The 23,110-nt window shown below is 39.5% G+C and overlaps 1 protein-coding gene across 13 annotated transcripts in view; it reads left to right on the plus strand.

Moving 5' to 3' along the window:
- LMO7 (LIM domain 7) overlaps positions 1-23,110 on the plus strand; it is a 136,850-nt gene that overhangs the window by 30,862 nt on the left and 82,878 nt on the right. For 12 of the 13 annotated variants that reach the window (XM_075488261.1, XM_075488298.1, XM_075488271.1 and 9 more), the window contains 2 exons: positions 9,693-9,763; positions 13,333-13,402. In XM_075488261.1, the coding sequence (XP_075344376.1) occupies positions 9,693-9,763; positions 13,333-13,402 (141 nt within the window). Of the gene's footprint in view, positions 1-9,692; positions 9,764-13,332; positions 13,403-20,942; positions 20,962-23,110 lie in introns of those variants that run through there. The other variant, XM_075488281.1, reaches the window with a different exon arrangement.

Consider the following 23,110-nt stretch of genomic DNA (forward strand, 5'->3'; position numbering starts at 1 on the left):
ACTTCCATGCATGAATAACCTCACTAAACACATGAAAGCAATTGTATCTAAAGCATTTCCCTCTTGTGTGCATATTTTTTTTATCTGATGCCTTTTTTCCTCCTCCTGCTGAATGTAGTTTCAAGACCTTGCGGTTAGATCCCCGGTTCGCTCATGGCAGCGGCGCTGCCCTACAGAGAACCACACGTATTTAAAATATATGGAAAATCAAAGTATTAAATACATCCAGGGTCAAGGCAGTCAGTTTCTAAGAGGTAACTGTAATCTAGGGCAGAAGTGTGCTCTGGTTTTGGCCATTTCATTCAGTATCTCTGTATCTCTGCCACTTACATAAATAATCCCAACAGGAACCTGCTTGCAAATAGCAGCAGAGTTTTAGCATATTTTTCTTAATCAGTGTAAGCAAAGATATTGTTTTCTTTAAGGTCCTTCCTATAAAAATAAATGCTAGTGATATAAACTGTGATGATGCGATGAAATAACTGACAGCCTGTATTGAAATTTGCAGCATATACTCTCTGACCTGGAGTTACAATAGTAGTGAAACTGAGCTATAAACTCAGGAAATACAAACATCAAGTGGCTTTCTATAGCTTGCATTTATCTCTTGTTCTAAATGAACAGAACAAAATATTTAAAGATTCAGTTACAGTGAAGTAGAGACATTACTTTAAAATACTAAATATAAAATAATAGATTAAAATGTTAGACAAATGTGATTTTAGTACCTCTACAGCAAAAGTGTCCAAGTTTGTATTTGCTTTAATCCTTTCTTTACGTTTGCCCTAGACAAATGTGATTTTAGTATCACTAACATTTATCTGTTAATATTTCAAGTAATGCCACTCTTTTAATTGAAGCTTGTAAAAACAATTATTTTTTTGTTGTTGTTCACCTGAAACCGAAGTGCTGCAGTTGTCAAACTTTTGTTTTCCTCCTTTAGCAAAAGCAATGGTATAAACAGATTTTTGCATATAAGTTTTTGGGGTGGGTTTTTTTATTGTTATCGTTGTCTGAACTTGAAGTTCTGGGAACGGCTGTCCATCCCATCAGTCACGTACCGCCTGGCTGTCGGGGCGCTGAATCGCTGGATCTTTGGGTATGTTAAGCCTCTCAGGAATCTGCACAAAGTCCAAATGTTATCCCTCTCTCCTCTCCAGCATGCTGTGGCTCCAGCCCTGTGGTGCCCTTCCCTGGTGCTTGGAACCCCTGGCTCAATTGCTGTGGTCATTTTGGGGCGGGGGAGAGGCGGTGGGATGTGTGAGGGAGTTACATGGGGGTGGGTTTTTTTCCATTTTTAGTACTATATTAGTAGTACTGGATGATTGCAGGACACTTTCTAAATGCAGACCCTTCACAAGGGCATAGGGAAGAGAGTGGGAAGGGAGGCCCTGGTGCCATTTCAGGACAGCAGGAAGATCATGGCTTTCTTCAGTGTCTGGACTGCTCAGCCAGCCCTAGAAAACCTTCTTCTGTCTGTGGTGTGTCTAAGTCATACTGCAAGTCCTCTTTTCTAAGCTGTGTTGTTGCTGATGTTCTTCTAGTCTTTTTATTTCAACCTCCTAAGGCAGATGCTGAGAACATACTGATTTCTTGTTCAGGGCAACCTTTTTGCATGACCCAGGTGGTCACTATGTAGGAGCCCAGCTGAGGCACAGCTGTGCACAGATTCATTTATCTCTTGATTGCCTATTCCCAAGCTTGGAAAGGCGTTAACAGCTTGAGGTCAGGTAACAACCAGTGCAGTGCTGGAGAGGTAGATGTTTCAGGAAAAAAAAAAAAAAAAAATGGTATACAGAGTGACTGACTTTCACAAGGGGCAAGTTAAAAATTTGGCTAGCATGAGAGCTCATACATTATGAAACATGTGAACATTAAAAGATATCTAAGCAGTGAAACTGGAACCTCTGCTCGCCACTTCTTCTGTTACCTCAGTGATTACTTTTCTAGAAATCATTTCTTCATATTCCTCATTCCCTGGGTATATTTAACTTTTTTTTTCTTTTTTTTTTTTCCCCCTGCGAACACCCAGTTCTAGTACACCACCATTATACTGTGAATTACTTGGAAAAGACAACTTTCAGTCAACCAGTTTTTTGCATATTTAAGGAATTCAGTGGTTGGTTTCTTGTTTCAGGGGTGAAATAAATGTTTGGACATTTGTTTTCTCATGATGATTTTGTCCTTTTCTCTGCTTAATTAGGAACACTTACGGTTAAGGCGCCCACTGGCACCCTTCTTTTACCACCAACCACTGAACTAGTATGGAGCTCAGCTGGCAAATTTTAAAAAAATCATCTTCTATTGTTTTGGGAAGGTGTATCCAAAGTATCCACTTTTATTTAACTGAAGTTAGTTGCAAATGCACGTGAGAAAGTAAACGCTTGGTTAAAGTCGAAATCAGCATGCATCAATTAGGATGGCAGCTTTAGAACTGGTGTGCATTTAAACTGTTTACGGAATTAATAGTATCCAAAAAAATCAGATGTAACTATATCATTGCATTAAAATTTCAATGACTGGATTTTTCAGAGATCCCTAGTCATTCAAATTGCACTTTGCATTTGCAAGTTTTATGTCCTACTGGAACACCTATCTCCATCTAGTTGATGCTGCCCATCTCTGCAAATACAGCAAGATCTTTTTTATCACACAAAGTAATGTATGTTGGTTTTCTTAGTTTGACACTTGTCAGTACAGTCATCAGTATAAACAACCATACGCTTATTAATCTTGCTGGTTTGTGGGATGATCTTGTTGGGGGGGGGGGGGCAAGCTTGACTGAATGGATTGATCCCAAATGTTTATCCTTGCTCTTTCTGCAGTATTGTTGCCTTAAGTCAGGGTTTCCCTTAAATATTGGAAAAAACCCTTCACTTCCATCCTTCAGATTGTGTTTATATGGAATTTGACAAAAGAGCTGAAAGCATGTAGTGTAACCAGCTGATAAGCAGAGGTCTATGCTTCTCGCACCTACCACACCAGTAATTCTGTGCCTCTTTGCTTACCCCTTATTCATTGTTTTTCTTCATCTTTTGTAAAAATGCAGTTGTATGTTACTTCAGGAGTCTTGGCATGTCTGTCCAGAAGGCATACCACAGTAAGACCCCATCATTATGTTGATGATGGAAAATAACAGTAAGAGTTTTTCAATAATCAGTCATTTCCTTTTATAAATGCCTGTTCTGGTTTGTTATCAAAGGCAGTTTTGGCTGAAGATTGAAAAATTCCCACATCCTCTGAAATGAAATGATGCCCAGGGATTTGGGGTATGGGGTTAAACAGGAGAGTACAGCTTTGTATTGAGCAATAGAGCAGGAATTATTCCAACTGAAGAACAGAAGTCTTACGGATACAAAGGGGGACACTCACATGGACAAGCGTAAGTGATCAATGGCAAAAATATTCATCCTTTTCAGCCTTCTTACTTTTGCTGTGCACGTAGATTATAAGGCAGATTTCTTGGTAGATATTTTTCTTCTTATTTCCAGCCACCCAAGCTCTTCTCTTCAGCGGAATCATGCCTGTCACGCATTTTAGCAATGAGGTATGAGGACTTGAAATGAGGAGCTTCCTTTTGTAGAAACCCGGCCTTGCTCTTGACTCCTGTGAAGTTGTTAGGCTGGGCAGTGTCATAAGTTCATTGCTGGACAGCTGACCGGGAAAGCCTCTGTGGATGCCAGCTTCTTGAGCACTTGTTGACCTCTCAGGAGTTTGCTGGACCATGAATTAAATTGTGATCAGAAGGGAAGATAGCAGCACGGTTCTCTCTCTGACCTTGGCTGATTTAGACCTGTTGTCCCTCCTGCTGCCAGAGGTGACATGCCAGCAGCGTTCTCCCATGGTTGGAAGATACGAATGCCCACTCTTTCTGTACATCTTCCCAGGGGCCAAGATTCAGGGAGACAGATCCTGCTTGCTTCAGACATGAGCTGCTCTTCTCCACCGTTTGACTTTGAGAAAGCTAGTAACCGCTGTGGTCAGGCTGTTTGCTGCAACGCTAAAGGCTTTCTTACCCAGATGGTGGCCAATCTGATTTTGCCACTTGTGTGTTCAAGATTGTGTGCAGCAACCCTCTGAATATGGTTCCTACCATCTGCCATTTGGGAGGGATTTGGACAAATCAATAGCAGAGCAAATTGTGGCCATGCTAGGGTTTTTTTTTTGTTTGTTTGTTCGTTGCATTTGGGTTTTGTTTGTTTGTTTGTTTTTAATAAATTCAGAGAGGAAGAACCAGTGGGGAGGAGAAAACTGGACAGGAAGTCTGCAAAGGCCAAACACCACAAGCTCCTTAGTCCAAAGTGTAACGGCAGGATTTTTGTTGACAGCTACCACATATGCCATTCAAGGACAGGCTCATCTCCTGCATGGCATTAAACAGGACTACAAATAGCCATGAAAGGGGGAGGCAGGACTTTGGGTAGTGCATCTGAAGTGTCCCACAAAGCAGCTACTCATTGTCACAGTCCAGAAGAACCACCAGTTCCTACAGGAACGCAGAAGAGAGAAAAATCCCTACTGTTTTTGTGTTACACTTTTTTTTTTTTTTGGTGTTATTCTTCCTTTGTTACAGACCCTAAAAGATAAAATCTGTCAGGCTGAGGTAGAGCATGTTACTGACAACTGTATATAAAATGCAGTGGACTCGAAATACCATATAAAAATGTGTCATGAATCTACTTCCAGGCCCTGCCAAACCATACAGATGGCAGAGCATTGGGAGTGTCTTGAACGCTTGCTTGTTGGCTGTGGGTGTAGCCTATATATCTCCTTGTGCATCTTACAGTAACAGTACCGTTCTGGAGTGATATATTGGGTGAGGGTGGTTAGAGCCAAACGGCTGCTGTAAATGGAGATATGTAATGCTGGGATTATGTAAGGATGGAGCCATTTGCCGTGTAGTCTGATCCAGATTTTTGGTAACTGGGGTAGGGGGAAGAAAGGCCATTAGCAAGGTAGTAATTCAGACATTGATGCATACGTGAGGTGATCTGCTGAGGCAGGCACTGTGACAGAAACTGGCAGGTGTAGCCAAAATTCTGTAGTGGGGATGGTACGGCAGCATGAGATTTGTATCGTTGTCCCAGTTCCCTACAGCACATGAGCAGTCCTCTCTGCAGCATGCTAAACTTGGCTTTTCTTGCTGCAGGCTGAGCTGGGGACCTGCAGTTCATAAATCAGTGTAGTATCCTTGAGGTTGCCATCCGATTAATTGCTTGCCTCATGAGATCCTTGCATGAACCTGCATTAAGGCTGTTGCTGTCATGTGTGGTTCAGTACCTTCCTTGAATCTTCCATCCCTAACCTACGTCCCTACATCAGGGAGCTGCGTGCTTCAAGCTGGTGCAGTTAGCATTTCTCTCAAATTGGTGCGTGGGGTCCTTGCATGGTTTGAGATGGTGTAGTCTACATGGGGCGGTGGCAGAGGAGCTCTGAATGAGATAGAGAGAGCAGGGCTGGACAGCATGAACTGCAGAGCCAGCTGGATGGCAAGTACCTGGCTTCTCTGCAGCAGGGCATCGTTCAGGTCCCAGGCTGGGCACAATGCAGTGCTGCCTCCTTGTTTCTGAACAGCTAACGCTTTTTTTGATGGAGAATCAGTTAGCCAGCGTGCCTGTGTATGTGGTGTGAATCTTCCATTGGATGGGGAGAGTCTAGCTTTGGTGTTTCCACCACAGCAGAGTTAAATTGAGAAATCTGCCAGTCCCTTGCACTTTGAGTTGGATGTGGTGGTATGTATGGGAAACCAACCCACTTGAAAACATCTACTGTCCTGCACTAGAGCTGCCTTTCTGCTAAAGCCATTCAAACCGGTGTAAACCATGGTAGCAACTTGACATGAACTATCTTAGTATTTTTTATTAAGACTGAAAAATCTTTCAACTTTGAATAGCTTTTAGGACAAAGAAGGCCTATTATGATCAGCTATATTTGGCCTCGAGTCGGACAAGCCAAAGAAATGTACTCAATATTAATTTTGGTACTTGAGGCGTATAATTAGCATATTCTTCTGTGCCATGTGCCTTTTGTTCAGTCCATCATGATTTTGATGTTATGCCATCTTCAGAATGGTTGATCTTCGGTCATTTCTTCCCGATTTGCCTCCTCCTACAGGAATCACAGCAAACCTGAAATTAGACTAGCCCTTTGTGCGTGTATGTGTGTGTGTAAGCATTTTTAAAATGTCTAAATTTAAGTAAAGACTTGATTTGCATCCTGTTTGAAGTAAATTGCTTGGACCTGGCAATTGCAAGTTACCAAAGTATTGGGGGACGCTGTCTTACAAAAATAAAATCAAACTGTATTATGGCAGCAATTAAATGTGATTTGATGATACAGCCTTTAATTATGTCATTGCTCTTTCTATCAGAAAAGCAGAGAAAGAAGCAGAATACATTCAGCTGAATGAAGTAGAGAAGAGACATAATTTGAAAAGAGATGTTGTTCAAACATGGATAAAAATTGCTTTTGCAAGATATTTCCTTTTTTATTTGGTGGCTTACATGGCCTAAGTGGTTGAAAAATTGTCCAAAATCAATTATGCCTATTACATAAGAGTACCACACCCAGTATAACCAGTTTTAATGAATAAACAGTGACTCACAAATCGTAGACATTGTTTGAAGATGTAATATCTCAGGGTGGGATTCACTTTGTCTTACTCGGGTTCTTAAAAGTCAGGGAACTCTAAGCCAGTCCGTGGCTTTCCTTTTTTTTAATGATACCTAGTTCCTATGTAGGCTATAATAGTCACAGCTGAGCTTGATGCCTTGCAGTGGGTATAAGCTAGATGAAAGTCTGTGCTGAGAAAAGTGCTCCGTCTCTGTCTGAAAGCTTGGTTTAAAATGGAGTACTTATTTTCGAGACATCAACAAATTCAAGGTGTTGTGCAACTTGGAAAATGTTTCGGTTTCAAGCCACTAGTCTTAAATTGTTCCTTGAGAATACCTCTTAATTACTTAATTATTAGTTATCCTTTAAAAGTCAGTATTAATGAAACCGAACTTGGCAGTACCGATGCTTTTATTTTAATGTCAACAAACCACGTAGTCGTCAAAATCTGCGGGCCACAAGATTGGTCTGACAGCTCCATCCTGTATATCAAATCAGTGTTGATTGCCACAGTGGCTGTACAAATAACTTAGTCAAAATGCTTCCAGTGTAATGTCCTCTAATGTAATTTTAAGAGGTCTGCAAGTAACAGTAGTATTTACAACCTTGTACTCAAGTTGGACTCTCTTGTTGTTCAAAGATGGCTTCTAGTTACCTGAGGTCATGTGCCTGAGGGCTTTGTGGCAGTAAAAAATGTTCCACATGCCATTTTGGAGACTGAGATGTTGGGGTTTTTTTGTGGAAAAGACCACAAGATGTGCCATGAAAACATGATTATGCACGGCAGTGTGGCATGCTTGTGTTCTGGAGGGCCTCGCTGAAGTTTAACGTGTCTTCAGTGACACATGCTCCTTGACTTGAGAACAATTTTTGAAGCATGATCTCCTTAGCTACATGCTGCAGTTCTAGGTTTGTTTTTTTTTTTTAAGGATTTTCAGTGTGAAGGTTGTTTGCAGGTATGTAAGACATGGCAGGTTTGGGATGAGCTCAACTCAAGGTGAAGGAAACACCTCGCCACCTATTGCGTGCATGACTTCCCAGTAGGCTGTCTATATTAAACCAAACATTTGGACTGTGTACATCTGTCATTTACATCTGTCACTGTAGATGTCAACGACAGCTCCAGAATGAGAATAACTGTTGGACTCTTAAGAATTGGTTGGAGTTTGAAACGTAACCATAAAGCTAGACCCCCCCGTCCTACAGCCCCTAGTACAGTACAGTTCTGCTGTATGACATGCAAATTTCAAGTTTCCAGCTTGCAGAATGAAGAGCTTAATTTATAACCCATATTCCCTATCACCTAGGGAACGCAAATATTTATATTTAAACTTTCAGTGCTGTTATATTACATTGGCTAGTTTCCTCAAATTATTATCACTAAATATAACAGCTTTCTATACAAATGTTGAAGCAAAAGGCCATATTTTATTTGAGATAAGGGTAATTTTCAGATGCTGTGTTTTGAAATGATTCTTGAAAATGGTATTGCTAAGATGCAACATCTACTCTTTTGTAAGAACAGACTGTTAAAGGAATATTGTATAAAATGTAGTTCTCCCAGGGGAATCACTGTCATCCTTTGTTGTTGTTAAAAGTTTTGGGGTTGGGTTTTTTTTCTCTTTACCTGGATGTTGAAATTTTTCTTATCTTGAGATGGTTTGTCATAATTCTTTCTCCCTCCTTATTTGTTAAATCCTAGAAAAAAATCTTAAACCCTAGAGAAGATTTTTGTAACATCTAAATTTGTTCTCAATAGGGAGATTGAAGTTACAGCTCTTTAATTAAAAAATAACTTATGTAAAAACTACTTGCTTAAATTCTAGCATTTCTGACATTAGTATATGTTCCTTTTGCAATTTAGGACAAAAATAATAGGGTGATAACGTAACATAGCTTAAAGAGCTACATCCTCTCCTTTGCTCTTCTACCAAGCACAGCCATTTGTTTCACTACTAATTTCCTTAATTACTGTGGTAACCAGTAGCTTTGGTCTGGATGCACGCAGGTTCCACAGCACATTTAATTGTGTGTCTGAAGTCCTGTGCAATACTGGGGACAGTCAGGATCCCCAAAGGAAGGTTCGTAACTAGCTGGTGACTGAACCTGGTGACCTCTAAGCTCAAATCAATACCCATCCTGGTGTTTGATTTCTATACCCAACTGGGATAAAACCCTCTTTTGGACTGTTTTAGGAATATTGACTCCTTTTCTGACTTACGTGTGGGTTACTAATCTGGGTGTTTAGAAGAAATCTGCCAAATTTGGTCCCTTCAAGGGACATGGGCAGATGTGGGATCTAGTAGGAAGAATCCAAGTGAGTTTAGACTTGAGCAGGGTGCTGCGTTGATGGTCTTGTTTGAGATGGAGGGATTTGAGGGTCTTGTTTGTTGATGGTCTTGTTTGAGATGGAGTTAATGCCAGGAGCAAAACTTTTTTGTGGAAAACAACTTTGCTGAAAACCTGTAGGCAATGCTTTTGGCATTGGGTATCTTAAGTCCTTTGTAAGACATTGTTCTTGTTCACTGCTTTTCACTCTGAAAATAAAAAGTAGTCCCATTAGTATAGTCCTACTGCTTGCCAAGTAATGGGAATTGATGTGCACGTGGTAATACAGACTTGCCGGAGTGGTTCTTTAGTCACACTGCCTTAGGTGCAAGTGGCAGGAAAAAAAAAAAACTATTAAAATACTTTGTGCCGGATATCATGAGTATACGCTCTGTAATATGAAGTAGGAGATAAAAGACTTTTTCTCTCTTTTGTGCTTCTGTTTGAAATTTATTTTATGCTTTTCACTGTGGCTGGTATTGCTTTAGAAAATAAGTATTCCCACAGAATTCAGCTGAAGATTGGTTTACACTAGAGGAAACTATTTGAAGATGTTGGATCTGATTTCTTTTGAGGCATAAAGAACTGTTTTTTAAAAACTTATTTCTTTTGAAATTAATATAAGAAAAAATAGATATTGACCTAACTGTTGACTCAAAAAGTGTGGTGGTTTTTTTAGTACTTCTTAGATACTCTTGCTCATTCTGATTTTGTGTGCGTGCCCAGTTAACTCTCAATTCTTATTTTTATAGACAGTTACTGGGAAAAGCTTTGGAACCAAAGACTTTCGAGCAGCTCTAGAAAATGGAGTCCTGTTGTGCGAGTGAGTATTGACTTACCTATATAAAAATCCTTCAGGTTAACATCAGTTGGCCTTTTTCCTTGCTGGCCTCTTGTTTGAATTTTTTTTTTTGAAGTGCCAAAACTATTTTGTAATAGTATTTTTTCCTTTTTTATGTGTTGTTTGTCATGGGAAGGTAGAACAGCTTTCAAACATCATCTCTCAAGATCTGTGTTTCCTGTGTTGTTCTGCGCGCTCTCATGTGTTAACTGGCCAGAGGATCAGCATGATCTTCTTGCTGATTAGATTTATTGGTTATAACGCTCATGGTTCTCTTCAGCCTGTGCAAGATGGTGTGGCCATGGCTGGGATCAAAGCACTCAGTTACCCCTATACCCCCTGTCGTTGTTGGCGTTTGGGTTTTTGTCCCCCATCCCCACCCACCTGTAAGAAATTGTTGCAAACTCCATATGCTGGTTGTCCTCTAAATCCTGAAAGCTACCTATTCCACTCAGAGAACTTTACACCCAGATAAGTTTTCTTTTAAGAAGTAATTCATTGCTGAAGTGAATTTTACAAAATCGTAAATTAAAGCTAACAGGAGGGCCTTTGATTTCATGTTCTGTCCTGAAGAGCAGTGTTAGTAAGCAATAAACAACGAGAAGGGCTATTTGGTCTTCTGGGGAATTATGGTTACATTCAAATATCTCAGTAATGTAGAATCTATTGGATAGTGTTTAGCATACTTAATATACCTTTTTTTTTTTTTAAAACAAGCATTTTAAAATGATGGAAGTAAATGGATTGGGTCTCAGCGTAGTGTAGAAATATGTTGCCATGTATGTGTGCATGCAGTCCAGGTTTCAGTACTTTCTGGACTGACTTTGTTATTGCTTTCAACAACAAACTCTGACCTCAGCTTTTTCTGGAGTGCTTTCTCTAAAAAGCTTCCTTGTGCTTATATATTATAGGCTTGGCAATAATTGGACTTGTCTGGTTTTGTTGCTAGACTGAGTCAGAGGTGTAAAATGTCCACTCGTCAGGCCTCTTCCACTTATCCGTAATTGGTTTTGTACTTACTGGAACAGGTTTCCAGGACTGGAAGCGGTGCTAATCCCTCAGTATTTTAAGGAATGGCAGGTGTAAATGTCATTTGAATGCAAGTAAAAGAGAAATCTTATTAGAGGACTACCTGCGACATTAAAAAAAAAAAAATCTCAAATCTCAGAGCCACTCTTAAATCAGTTCAGCCAAGCTAACTTTCAGAAAATACTTATAAAGGTACAGTTCTCTGAATTTTTTTACTGTAAATCAAAAATAACCACAGTAAATGTGAAAAGGCAGCATTCCTGCATTTTCCTTTCTGTGAATATTAATGGGTTTTCTGTCCTTGCCTTTATTTTTTCCTTTGGGCCCTTTGCCCATCAGACTGTCTTGCTAGTTGCTTTGCAGTTATCTTTGTGATATGCAGGAGTTGATTTATTTTGAAGACTGAATGGTGTTGTAGAGATGGACACTGTATTTTCATAATTTACGTAATCAAGTGTTAACTGGACTGAATGTGGTAATAAAAATAGTTTATAATTTTAAGAAGGTATTTCTTCAGGTATGTATTTAGTGGGATGTGTGTATTGTATTCAGCTGTAACTCTTAAATAGCATCTTTAAGAATTGGCAGTGAGCTGATATATTCTTATCCTCTGATATCTTCATTGTTGATGCTTATTTGTCAAAAGAATATGAGCCTCCATCTGCCAAATGCAAATCAGTTAAATTTATCTGTAGTTAATAGCCATATGCAAGGAAAATCATCCTGTAATTTCTTCAGCTGAGCAGCTTGCCTTAGGAGGCACGCAACTTTCTTTAAAGGAAAAGATGCCTCGTTATATTGCACTAAATCATATAGCTGTCCTCCTGTGTCATAATTTTACATTTGACATACTTGAAGTACAAGGAGGAGTGATTTTCTTAGAAATTCTGTGGAAACAGAAAAGAGCAAAATGGGGAAAGGTTTTCAGATGTCCGGTTTTCACCAAAGTCAATAGACTGCAAGATCTTAAATGGAGAGAAACTAGACATGACATTACCCATTTCCTTGGTTCACCTATGCCATGGCTGGTTTAATGTCCACAGATATATTATTTCTGGAGATGGTATATTTGACTTAAACTATAACAGATAAGACCTGTACTTGCACCCTGTATTCCTATAGCAGTCCAGCTGGTTTGTTTGGCCCACTTAATGACCAAGTGTGCATCTTGACTGGCTGATCAGTAGTTGACAAAATAAAGCCTTTACATTATACCATATCTCCTGTGTATACATTAGAGGAAGGAAGTCACTGAAGTTTTCCCAATCACATGTTACTTCATGTTCTGAAGTACAACAAAGCAAATAAAAATTTGGAAAATTAAATAAATAAATAAATAAATTAGGGGTCAACTTTTTTTTTTTGAAAAGTCATCAGTTGTATTTTGTTTACTAAATAACTTAATGCAGTTGAAAAATCTCAGGACCTGCAGCCATTATTTCTTCTGCAGGCACTTAGAAATCTATGCTCCATTCCAGTGCGTATAGGTAAACTCTGTTTGTTCTTTTTGTTTCTTTTCCAAATAAATTTGCTGCTTGAGCAAAAAATGCCTTTTCCCACATGGAGTTTTAAACTCTAGGTCCTGACTCTGCATTGGCATGGGTAGATCACAAAACCATATTGATGCTTTTTGCGGTAAAGACACTGGCCAGGCAGGCAGCAACAAGAAGAGGGAGCAAGTCTGAAATCCTCAAAGGTGAAGTCTGCAGGGTGCCCTGAGGTCCCCATTCTCTGTTGATCCTGTGGTCTAGCATGTAATTCAGTGAACCACAGTATTTCCCTACCTCCGTGACTGAAAACCTGGGTATGAAGGTGCAAGGAACTCTGTTCCTCATCCTCACTGCAGGACAAGGTGTGCATGTGGGCTTGTGTATTCAACAGTGATGTGTTAGTCTGTCCTATCTTCTCAGGTTAATTATGAATTTTATATAAAGTAAGAGTGATATGAGGTGCAGTCTCTTCTGGCTGAGTCTGAAAATGACCTGCGTGTGTAAATTATATGTACCAAAAATGATTGTTACACACATCATATTGGGCTTGATAGCATTGTGAAAACTGAGTTGATTCCTTACACTTCCAGCAATATCAGTGCTTTCACACTGAACTCTGAAAATTAATATTCTGATGTATTTTTGACATCTTCTGCATCAGAACTTTTATGTGAAGAAAATCTTTAAATGGGAAATTTGAGTCTGATTAACATCACCACCCATGTAGTAGATCCACTTCTGCCTACGCCTACCCAGGCATTTTCTTTTCTTCTTTCTGACTTTGCCATTCTCAGAGATCTCTTTTTGTGTGTGTGTGTGACTTGTCCTATTTTTGCTTCTACAGTCTGTTGTTGCTTGTTACTTCTTGGAAAACTGATTTAAAAAAAAAAATTTAGGGGGCATTAATAGGTTCAAATTTACTTGGTTCAAGTCATATAAGTTAGGACTACATGCAAAGTATTTCTTAATCATTGATGCTCATGCTTAAATAAAGTTGATTATGTAACAGAAAATCATATGACTTCTTTTTAGTTTGATTAACAAGATCAAACCTGGCATCATTAAGAAGATCAATCGTCTGTCAACTCCAATAGCTGGCTTGGTAAGTAATGACATCAAATCTAATATTGGGGCTATGACGCCAAGTTCTGTTTGTTTTTAATGAGCGCTCTCTTGCCTATTGTTCTTACACGGTCTTGCTACAGAAACTTATAAAGTTTTCAAGATTTTGGTTCCATTTCCATTTTTGTTTAAAATAGTACCATTTATACCTAGTCTTAGACCACAAAGTTTACCTCTTCTGTGATTTGGATCTGTAACTTTAATCAGCTTGTCACTGCACGAAGCTTCATCATCCCCAGATAGATCAAGCACTGACAGCTCCTGTGCACAAACCTATATAGTGTTACTTGTCTTTATTTAAAGGCCACTATCCTATTTTATATTCACAAGCCATTTCAGCTGTCCCTCTATTAGGGAAGGAGCAGACTTGGAAATGTTCTCTGTAACCCGAGTGTTTTTAGAATCTGCTTCTCCCTGCCCACAGCAAAGCTTAGGTTGCATTAAAATAACTCTGATGATGCAAAGATATCTCTTCAGGCTTCTGCTGAGGGATTTGCCAAAGTTTTGGCTGTAAATCACGTTGGGAGGAAAGGGAGGAGATACATGTAATCATTTTCACAGGAAATTTGAAAGATTTCATGGATGCTGTCTGGCAAATTTGCTGCTCGGAGACTGTAGGATAAATTTTGTAGCCATTTAGTATCAGAAACCCTTTTGTGGGTAAACAGTCAAATAATTTTTTTTTCTTCATAATTTTTTCCTACGAAAGCCTTGATAGCTATTCATGTCACTAGGCCACTTAGTCCTGTCACCAGAACTATTGGTCTTATCTTAAAAGACCCAAGGAGAATAGGGGCGTATGCATGATTCTTGTAACAAGTGGAAGATCCCACTTTATGGTAAACATGCAGTCTCAACATTAGGGGAAGTTACCTGATTTCTTAATAGGAGTAGAATGGAAAACATCCCTAGATACTTGTATTTTTACGTTTTAATGGGATGAGCCAATAAAACATCTGCTTTTGCTGGTCAACTGTGTATCTCGTTAGAGACAGAAGTGTAGTTAACTTGGCCAGAGGTCATGAGATTGGGTTAACTTGCCATATATTGCACAAGCTGAGAACGTGCATTTCCACATCAAATGAATGTAGAAAAGTATTAGTTGCCTTTGTCCCAGAAAAGCTCAGGGTATTAGGCTTGCGGATAACGAGTGCTGCACATTCTTTTCCTGTGAGGGATCCAAAAAAGAATTCAAATGAAACCAAAATCATTCTGAGGACAACAGCACAGTTATTCTATCAGCAGTTTAATTGCCTAAATGGCCTCTGAAGTAGCCAGTTGATCCAAACCAGAAAACCGTAGGCTAGATTTCATTTTTGTGGTGACTTAAGTGTAGTCTTAAATCATAACTGTAAGAACTCTCATTTTTACATGTGTTTTTTTGTTTGTTTTCCAGATGCAAAAATTCAGAGTATTCATTAGGTGTGTAGTTTGTCTTACTTGTAGTATATTATTGTTCCTTCAAGTTGTTTCTAGTTCCTACAAGTCTTCAAAAATAAAGGAAAGGGGAGGAAAGGTGAATTATTCTCATAAACCAAGATCATCCAGTGGTATTTCTGTTAAAACACCACTTGAAGATAGTCATTGAGAGAGCTGATGTTTTGTGTTAACCTATGGAAAAGGTTTTATGTGGAATATTGTGTGCTGTGCTTTTTTGTATTGAGTTAGGGAACTGAGGTGCTTTTTTCTAATGGAGTAAAAGCATTATTAATTTGTTATGTCATATTTGCTTTTGTTACACCTTAATTCTCATAAAATCTAATAGGGCCTTTATTTTAGGCAGGATTGCCTAAATTCCAACCAAATTTTAGATAACTGAAAATAAGCCATAGCTTTCACCTTTAGTTTGATTACAGTGCTGTCTAGCAATTTTGGGTGTGGATCGCAGTGGTTCAGGTACAATCACGATGGAATGGATAAATAAATATATGTGTTTTGACGATGAAAGACTGAAATGAAACTTGGCATCCAGTTAACAAAAAATGCTGAATTGGTACCAGGCAAACTTAAAAATTACTGATTAAACTTACCCCTAGTTTGGCATGGTGCAGGAAGGCTGGGCTGCAGCTTGCATGGAAGAGTTTGTTAAAACTCTTTGGGAGGGAGAGTTGGACCCGGCCATAACTTGATCTCCATCTGGCAGCTTGTGCTGCAGCCCCGCTGCTCCATTTCTCTTCTGAGGCACATGCCTCCCATGGTTTGGGTGAGATCTAGCCATCGTCATAGCCATGTTTGTTTATTCATTTATGTTCCAGTTTGGAAAACTGAACTGCTTTACTGGGGGTAAGGCAAGTACCAGAGCTGTTGCAGGGAAGTGGTGGTCAAAGATGAATGACCAAAGAAGCGTCCATGCAGCTCTTGAAGTGGCTTCCTGAGGAATGAGGTGTGCCATCTGCAGGGTGCAAAGGACTAACTCCAGCAGTGGTCACAGAAAGATGCTGCAGGCTGACTTTTAACAGCACACGTCAGGTTTTGGGGATGGTGACGTTCCCATAGGTTTCCCAAAGGGAGTTAGCTGGGACGTGGCTGTTGTTTGTTTGCTTTAATTTTGTCCATTTTTTAAAATGCCCTTTGTTTAAAACCTTTGCACTAAAACAGTTTCTGGAAAATGAAAAGTTAATTTCTGCTTATCTTTCAAACTGTCTAAAATACACAGTTTGTATAAAGAGCAGCAAATATATTTTCCCTGGTACAGCAGAGCAGGCAAGCAAACCGGCACAGAGTAGCAGTTCCTGAAGCCCTCTGGCATTTCTGGGGGACATGGTAAGGGTAACCGAAAGGTCAGAGGATTGTGGAAGCTGGGGTTTCATTATGCACGGTAGTGAAAGTGCAGTCTGCCTTAAAAATACACTTTTTCTGGTCCATACTGATGTGAAACAGAGATGGGATTTAAAGGAAACTACTCAAATTGATAAATCGTGCTGGGTTCAGATCCTGCAAAATGATTTTGCTTAGAGTTCTTGGGGGTGGGGGCAATAAAATGGATGCTTAGCAAAAGCAAACCCAAAGAAAACCTGTTTCTTAATAAATACGGGCTTTTCAGCTTGAATCCCAGCATGTGAGATGGTTTGGATATAATCACACAAGGGGGAGGACTTTGTGGTCTGACAACATATTTTCTAACAAGGCTCTGCGGAGCATTTTGAGGTGCATCTCTGGCTGCAGCGCCGTTGTTCCCCAGAAACCTCACGTTTCCAACTCAGTTGGCTGAACACGGAGAGAATCGTGAACCAGGATGGCAGTCATAAGACATCATGAGACAGTGGGAAGATGAATGAGTTTTGTATGCTATATGCAAGCTCAACATATCTGTCAGAATAATAAATTGCTCATTGCTCAGGATAAATAACTATGCTCTGTAGTAAGGCAAAATTTTAGTTAAAGTAAGTTTCCAGCTGAGACCAGGTGGTGAAGCAAATTCAGAGTTAGGGTCTGTCTCCTTTGGAGAGTGGTAGCTAATGGGAACCTTGCCTTGCAACGTACCCATTTGGTTGTTCAAGACCATCTATCTTTCCTTGCAGTGCCTGTGAGTAAGATGGAAATGCAATGCTTTGCTCTGTGGTTGGGAAGTGTTTCATCACATCGGAGGTGTGAGGGCTGTGGTCAAACCACAGGGCAGAGAAGACAGCTATTGGGGTTTTAGAATTGTAAATGAAATGCTATTAGTGCTTTTTTTTTTTTAAAGTTGGTCCTTCATTTCAAACGAGTAGAGATGTCGCTAACTCTGACTCTCTCAGTGTGAGTGCTGGATGAACATTAGCACCAAATGTCATCTTCATGCAGTCCTTCAGCTTTGGCAGAGGGTCTTCTGGTGAACTTTTGTTTCCCTGTCACACAAGAGAATAAAACCGTGCATCTCTAGGCAGTCCCAGGTTTGAACATGTGCATCTGAAATACTGTAGAGTGGGATTTTTTTGTTCTAGTGGGGAATTAGGTTTCCTTTAGGGTGAAGAGTGTCTTGATAGTTTTCCAGGCAGGATTTTTCAAACACTTACTTTCCTGGTTCACCAAGGCCCAACGTGCCCTTCTGACAAGTGCTACTCAAACGTCATTCCCGCTCTTTAATGCAATCTAATATAACACCACTACATTCTATAATTTACTTATTTAATGTATCAGAAGGTATTAATTCCACTTGCACCAAGACAACCACCTCAAACAGTGGGGGAGAGCCACTTTGTTACGGAGATCATCGGCATGTACCTCCTACACCAGGAAAGTAGGGAATAATAAAGGTAAGAAGGGAGAAATATGAAAGAAAGCTATACCAAAATGAAAGGGGAGATACAGACAGGGGTGGAGAAGATAAAAATGCTGCCATTAAAAAATATTTTTCTGAGCCTTTGTGCCTAACACTTTGCAAACCGTGGAACCGCCCTGGTACTTCCTTATCTCTTGTCATCAAGTAGAGCTGGCCAGAATTTCCTTTTCTGTGGGAAAGTTTTCTTGACGTTGTTTTTTTGTTTTGTGTGTGTGTTGCAGGGGAATGACATGCAGATGACATTTTGACTTTATTATAGGACACTTTTAAAACAATTTTTCAGGTAAAATCCACACTTGCAAAGTGAAAATTATTTTATTTGTATGTTTTATTTAGACTTGGCTACAAACTTCCTTCTCTAGATTACTTAGAATCAAATTAGTTATGTTTGCCAATTAAATTTAAATATCTGATGGTAATATTAATATGAGAGGTTTTATTTTAATTTAAAAAGGAACCTTTTTTTTTAAGAGCAGCTCTACTTCTGAAGTTCATTCTTTCATGCTGAAAATCCTCACTATTTATTTTCTCCTGCTGTTCACCTCTTTGTGTTTAGTATAGCCTTTCTATTGGTCCATGCTTGCTTTCTTCTTGCATTTTGTATTTTTTTTTTTTAAATAATTTGAATTTTTAAATATTAAACTCCTGCTCTGTGAATTTGACCGGTATGGGCTACATTAGTAATATTAATAGTAGCTTGTCTGGTATGAGAAGATGACTATAAGGGAACGTCTCCTCCTTTCTATTCTTCATAGCAAATGAGGAAGGGCAAATACACAAATACATGAACTAAGTTACGTAAAGCTACTGTTGTTTTCTTTGCTTTGCTACCAAACACCAAAAAATAAAGGCTCAAACCCGGATGGGCTTGCTGGTTGTGCAGCAGCTAACAGTGTCCAAAAAAGCTCATAAGAAATAGCCTCATAAATTTTGGTAGAGAGCTGACTAATAAGCTGATAACCATTTGACGTGCTCTGTTTGCTTGCCTCACATTTCTTTTTGCAGTGGTGAGGGAGTAATACTGAGTGATGTGGAGTGTTGCTTTTTTCTTCTGAAGGTTTACGTCACCTTTTTGAGGAGGACCAGAACATATCACGGCTAACATGGTGGCTGTGGGCTCTGCCTGGAGCCTTGCCTCCATCGCTCTCCCTCTCCCTCATGGCTGATCAGGGTCTTGGGATTTTGATTTCTCTTTGGACTGTAAATTCAGAGGTACAGGGTGAGTGTGTACGCAGCACTGCGGCGAAGAGTGAAGTTACACAAGTCTTGTTCGATGTCTTTCGCCTGGAAGCTGATTAGTATTGCTTTTCATAAGGCAAGGCACAAGACGATACACGTCTTTTTCTGAAAAGTTGATCATTTCAACGTGTAAACAAAGTTAAAGAGGCATCATCACCCGTTTTCCAGATTAATATGCCCAGCAAGTTATTGGGGATTTAGAAGACAAGTATTTTAAGAAACTTCTAGTTACTTGGCATAACCTGTGCTTGCATGAGTGGAGACTTTTGTTTTTCAAGAGCAATTAGTGTTTCTTGTGACTTTTATTCTTAACTTCTATACATTTCTAAAACTGAAGAGGAAGGGAGAGAAAGTGAAAGCAGATACGGTCTGACAGAACTCGTGCCCTTCATCCAACATGTGCTCTCCTTTATAAGGCAGCCTATACATTTAATGCAGGCTCAGGAACATTTCAGATGGCAGAAATGAGGTCAGGTTCCTCTTCATAGTCATAGTTATCTGCCTCTCTTTGTTCAATATCCTTTTTATGCTGCAGGTAATGAAACTTCCAATTAGTGTTATTTTCTTTTTTCCTGTGGGAAGCAAGAGATTTTTCAATAAAGAAATGGTAATTGCCAGGAAGGACAGCGTAACTTTAAGTAATCATATTTTAACATATTAAAATCATATTAAAACAAAAACGCACACCAAAACAAACAAACAAAGAAACCCCCCAAACCAAACAAGCAATCTGAGGCACTATGTTCTCCATGCTTTTTGCCCTTTTTTTTTTTTCCTCTAGATATTTCAGCCTGTTGTTATGCTTAGCTTGAATCCAGTCTGCTCTGGCAAATGATATAGTCTCATTAAATAGCGAAAAGCATTTTAATGGGTAGTGGTATGTTTACTGCATTGTTTTAAGTAAGTGCAGTAACATCTTCAGATTTTTAAAGTGCTTAAACCAGATGAGGACTTCTACCTGACTGTTACCAAAAAGGTGACTAGGATACACCTTAAGTATCTAGTTTTGTTCTGACAAGTACAATTACATGGGAGGGGAAACTTTTTTCTTTGATCAGTGGTCTAGCTGAAGTGCTCAAACAAGTTTCCTGGACATAAAAGAATTTATATTAGTCTGAGAAAATATCTTTTCACCTGGGAAGTGACACAGCATGATATTTCAAACGTAACCATCAAACAATGAGTTGAATTTCTTACTTAATGAATTTTAGTGAGATTTTGTCAGTGCTACAAAAAATGCAATTGGAAATTAGCACTTTTGTTTTTGTAAAATTCAGAAGTCTCAGTTGCCATTACTTCAAACTCCTCAGCAGATGTTGCTTCAAATTCGGGAGAATGATGGGCACACAAACTGGGGGATGAAAATCCCAATTAAAAAAAAAAACTTAAAAAATAGAAAGTTATTGCTTTATTTTTTGGTCTTTGTAAATTTATGAAGCATTTTAGAAACCTGATCATTGTGTTTAAGAATTTAAGAAAAGTCTTACCTCTTATATAAAGAGTTTTTAAAATGTTAGATCTCGGAGTACTTCGCAAAGAGGTCTTCACCATGGTTTCAGTTCTACACCTGAAGATGCCAGAGTGTGGGCAGAGGGAGCTTTAGTGGCTTTCCTGAGGTCAATCAGTAAGTCAGAGTAGGGTAGGGGTAAATTTTTGACTCTCAGTCCAATTTTCTCATAGACTATACTGCAAACCAAAAAGGGGAAAAAAAAAAAATAAAGCCTGACCTGAGTTCTGAGAACCTGAAACTATAAATTAACAAATGGCAGGAGTGATGCAAGACCTGATAGGAATGTATGTGAAACTATAAATCACTTCTGGTACTCTTTCTGCTGTCTTAGGGGAAAGAGGAATGTGGCTGGTATGGAAATACCTCTGCTAGACAATTAAGAAAAGAGGGTTGTGTGCTAGAAAGGAAGTATGGTTATTAATAGTTAGAGATGACATTGTTCTGTAGTCTTTCACTGCCTGATAGTGGGAGTATGTAATCTCGGCAGTGGTTTGCTGATGTTTTGTGCCCTTCTGCTTGAAAACATATGGTACGTTTCAGCCTTAGCTCTGAATTTCCTTTAATTGTTTTCTGTTGCTGCCTAAACACTTTGAAATGTAGGGTGTGGGGAAAGGGGAGGTTGATGCGAACTCTTTGTGACATTTTTAGTAGCTGCTCAAGACTTCGATCAGGCAGAATGAAACCCAGCCACTGGATTGAACTTGACAGGTTTTGGGTGGGTGATGATGAAGTGAAATGTATGTAGGAGACATAAGTGGGGAGAAATTATATGGGTGCAGACTCCCAGAAATGATGGTTCAACTGCTCGCCCTGGTATCTAGTCAGGAGACAGTAAGTGCTGTGCCTGTTGGTTGATCTCCATGAATCGAAAGTAGTATTTTGGGGATGCTTTAAATGAGATTATGTCTTCCAAACTGATGCTTCCAATGTGTTACTGGGATGAGATGTCAAAATGCTAATTAATTAATTGAAAAATTCTTGTAAACTAACTGTAAAGTAATATGATTGGCAGCAAGAACTTTCTAATGGGGAAATTTTTCATCCCTCTTCCTGCTCTACACCAAAGCTCTGAAAAAGTATGACCCTTTTTGCCTCAACTTGCCAGCGCTTAACAAAATACATAAATACAGTTGCCAAACAAACTGCAAAAAATTTCCATTTATCAACTCAATCAGCTGTAGTCTGTGATATGCTCTGTCATTTGTATGCTGTTTTTATTTCCTTAAATAACTGATGACTCTGTGTTTGTAAAGAAACATTCCTTCCTAACTGGAAAAAAACTCAACCACGTAGAAAAGGTACACACCTTAAATCATACTTGTGACATTTATAATATGATTTCTCCTGCCTTTGCCAAGGAAGCGCGGTTTTGAGATTTCTTGCAGCAGTCAGTGTTTATCTGTGTTAAATTTTTATAAGCTGGATGCTACAGTGCTTTTCCCTCTGGCTTGTCAAATATTTATTGATGTGCGGTGCTTAAAATTCATGGCAATTTCCAAAGAAAGGAGATTTTAATTGCAGTGGTGATAACTTTTTCTGCGGTATCAGTGCTGGAGCCGTACAGCTATGCTACTCACTCTTCTGTTTGGTACAAAATCCTCATACCACATCTTTTAACGCCTGTCTGAACACCTCCACGCCCGTGTGCCCATGCTGAATCACCCTCCTCCAGTGATGTATGTAAAAGATCTATTAAATACGATGCCAACACCAAAGGCTGCCAAATGCAGGGTGCGGAGATGCTGCAGCTGTGGTGACCGGGCTTGCTTTCTGTGGGGCGTGAGGATGGAGGGAGACAGGAGGAAGCCTGGCGCTAAGGCAGATTGTCTCTGAACCCAGTCGTTGATCCGGGTGTGCAGGGAGAGCTTCTGTACACCGTGGGATGAGCCCACGCAGGGCAGAAAGGGTTAAACAGGGTAGTAGGATGCTACTCCTCTTGAGAAACAAAAGATCTCTGGCTGCTGAAGGAGGCAAAGTCAGAGGGAACTTCCAAATTCTCCTTTAAGAAGAATGAAGAGCTAAATCATAGTCTAAAAATCAGGGACTACATGAATTGAAGATCTGAGGCACCTTGCTGTGTTTCAAGCCCTGTGTACAGAGGGGCTGAACTTCATCTATATCAGATTGTTAACCTGTGTGAGCAAAACAGAAAAACTTGTGTATACAAATAAAAAAAAAGGGAGGAAAAAAAGCAAGCTCTGCCAAAACTTTCAGTGTTTCAAGAACAAGAGGTCTTTACTTCTTTTATTACTCATTAGGCTTCAGGGGAGTTTCACCTTTAAGTGGATTACTGTCATTCCAGTTCTGTGTAGTGGAGTGACTTGGCACTGGAGTATTTTACACACTTTGCTTGTAAAGTCTGTTTTGTATAAACTGTTTGGGGTGAAAAGCACATCACTTGATTTTTTTTTTTTTTTTTTTTTTCTATTTTCCCCTCCCCTCTTCACTTTGGTTGGAATGCAAGTAACTGGTGGGAAAGTTAAGGCTTGTCTAAACACAGAAATAGCCTGGGATGGTTATTCCATGCTGGCTTACAGAGCCTATACTTTCTTTACAGTAAGAATGCCTGCGAGTGGGCAAGCTAAATTCCCTTTGTCTTGTCCAAAATGGGATGAAGCTGTGAAGTGCAGAGAGCTCTCTCGATTAACAAGGCACGTCTGCCCGGGCTGCCCATGTGC

This window comes from Mycteria americana, chromosome 1 (genome assembly GCF_035582795.1).
Source record: "Mycteria americana isolate JAX WOST 10 ecotype Jacksonville Zoo and Gardens chromosome 1, USCA_MyAme_1.0, whole genome shotgun sequence".
Lineage (NCBI taxonomy): Eukaryota > Metazoa > Chordata > Aves > Ciconiiformes > Ciconiidae > Mycteria > Mycteria americana.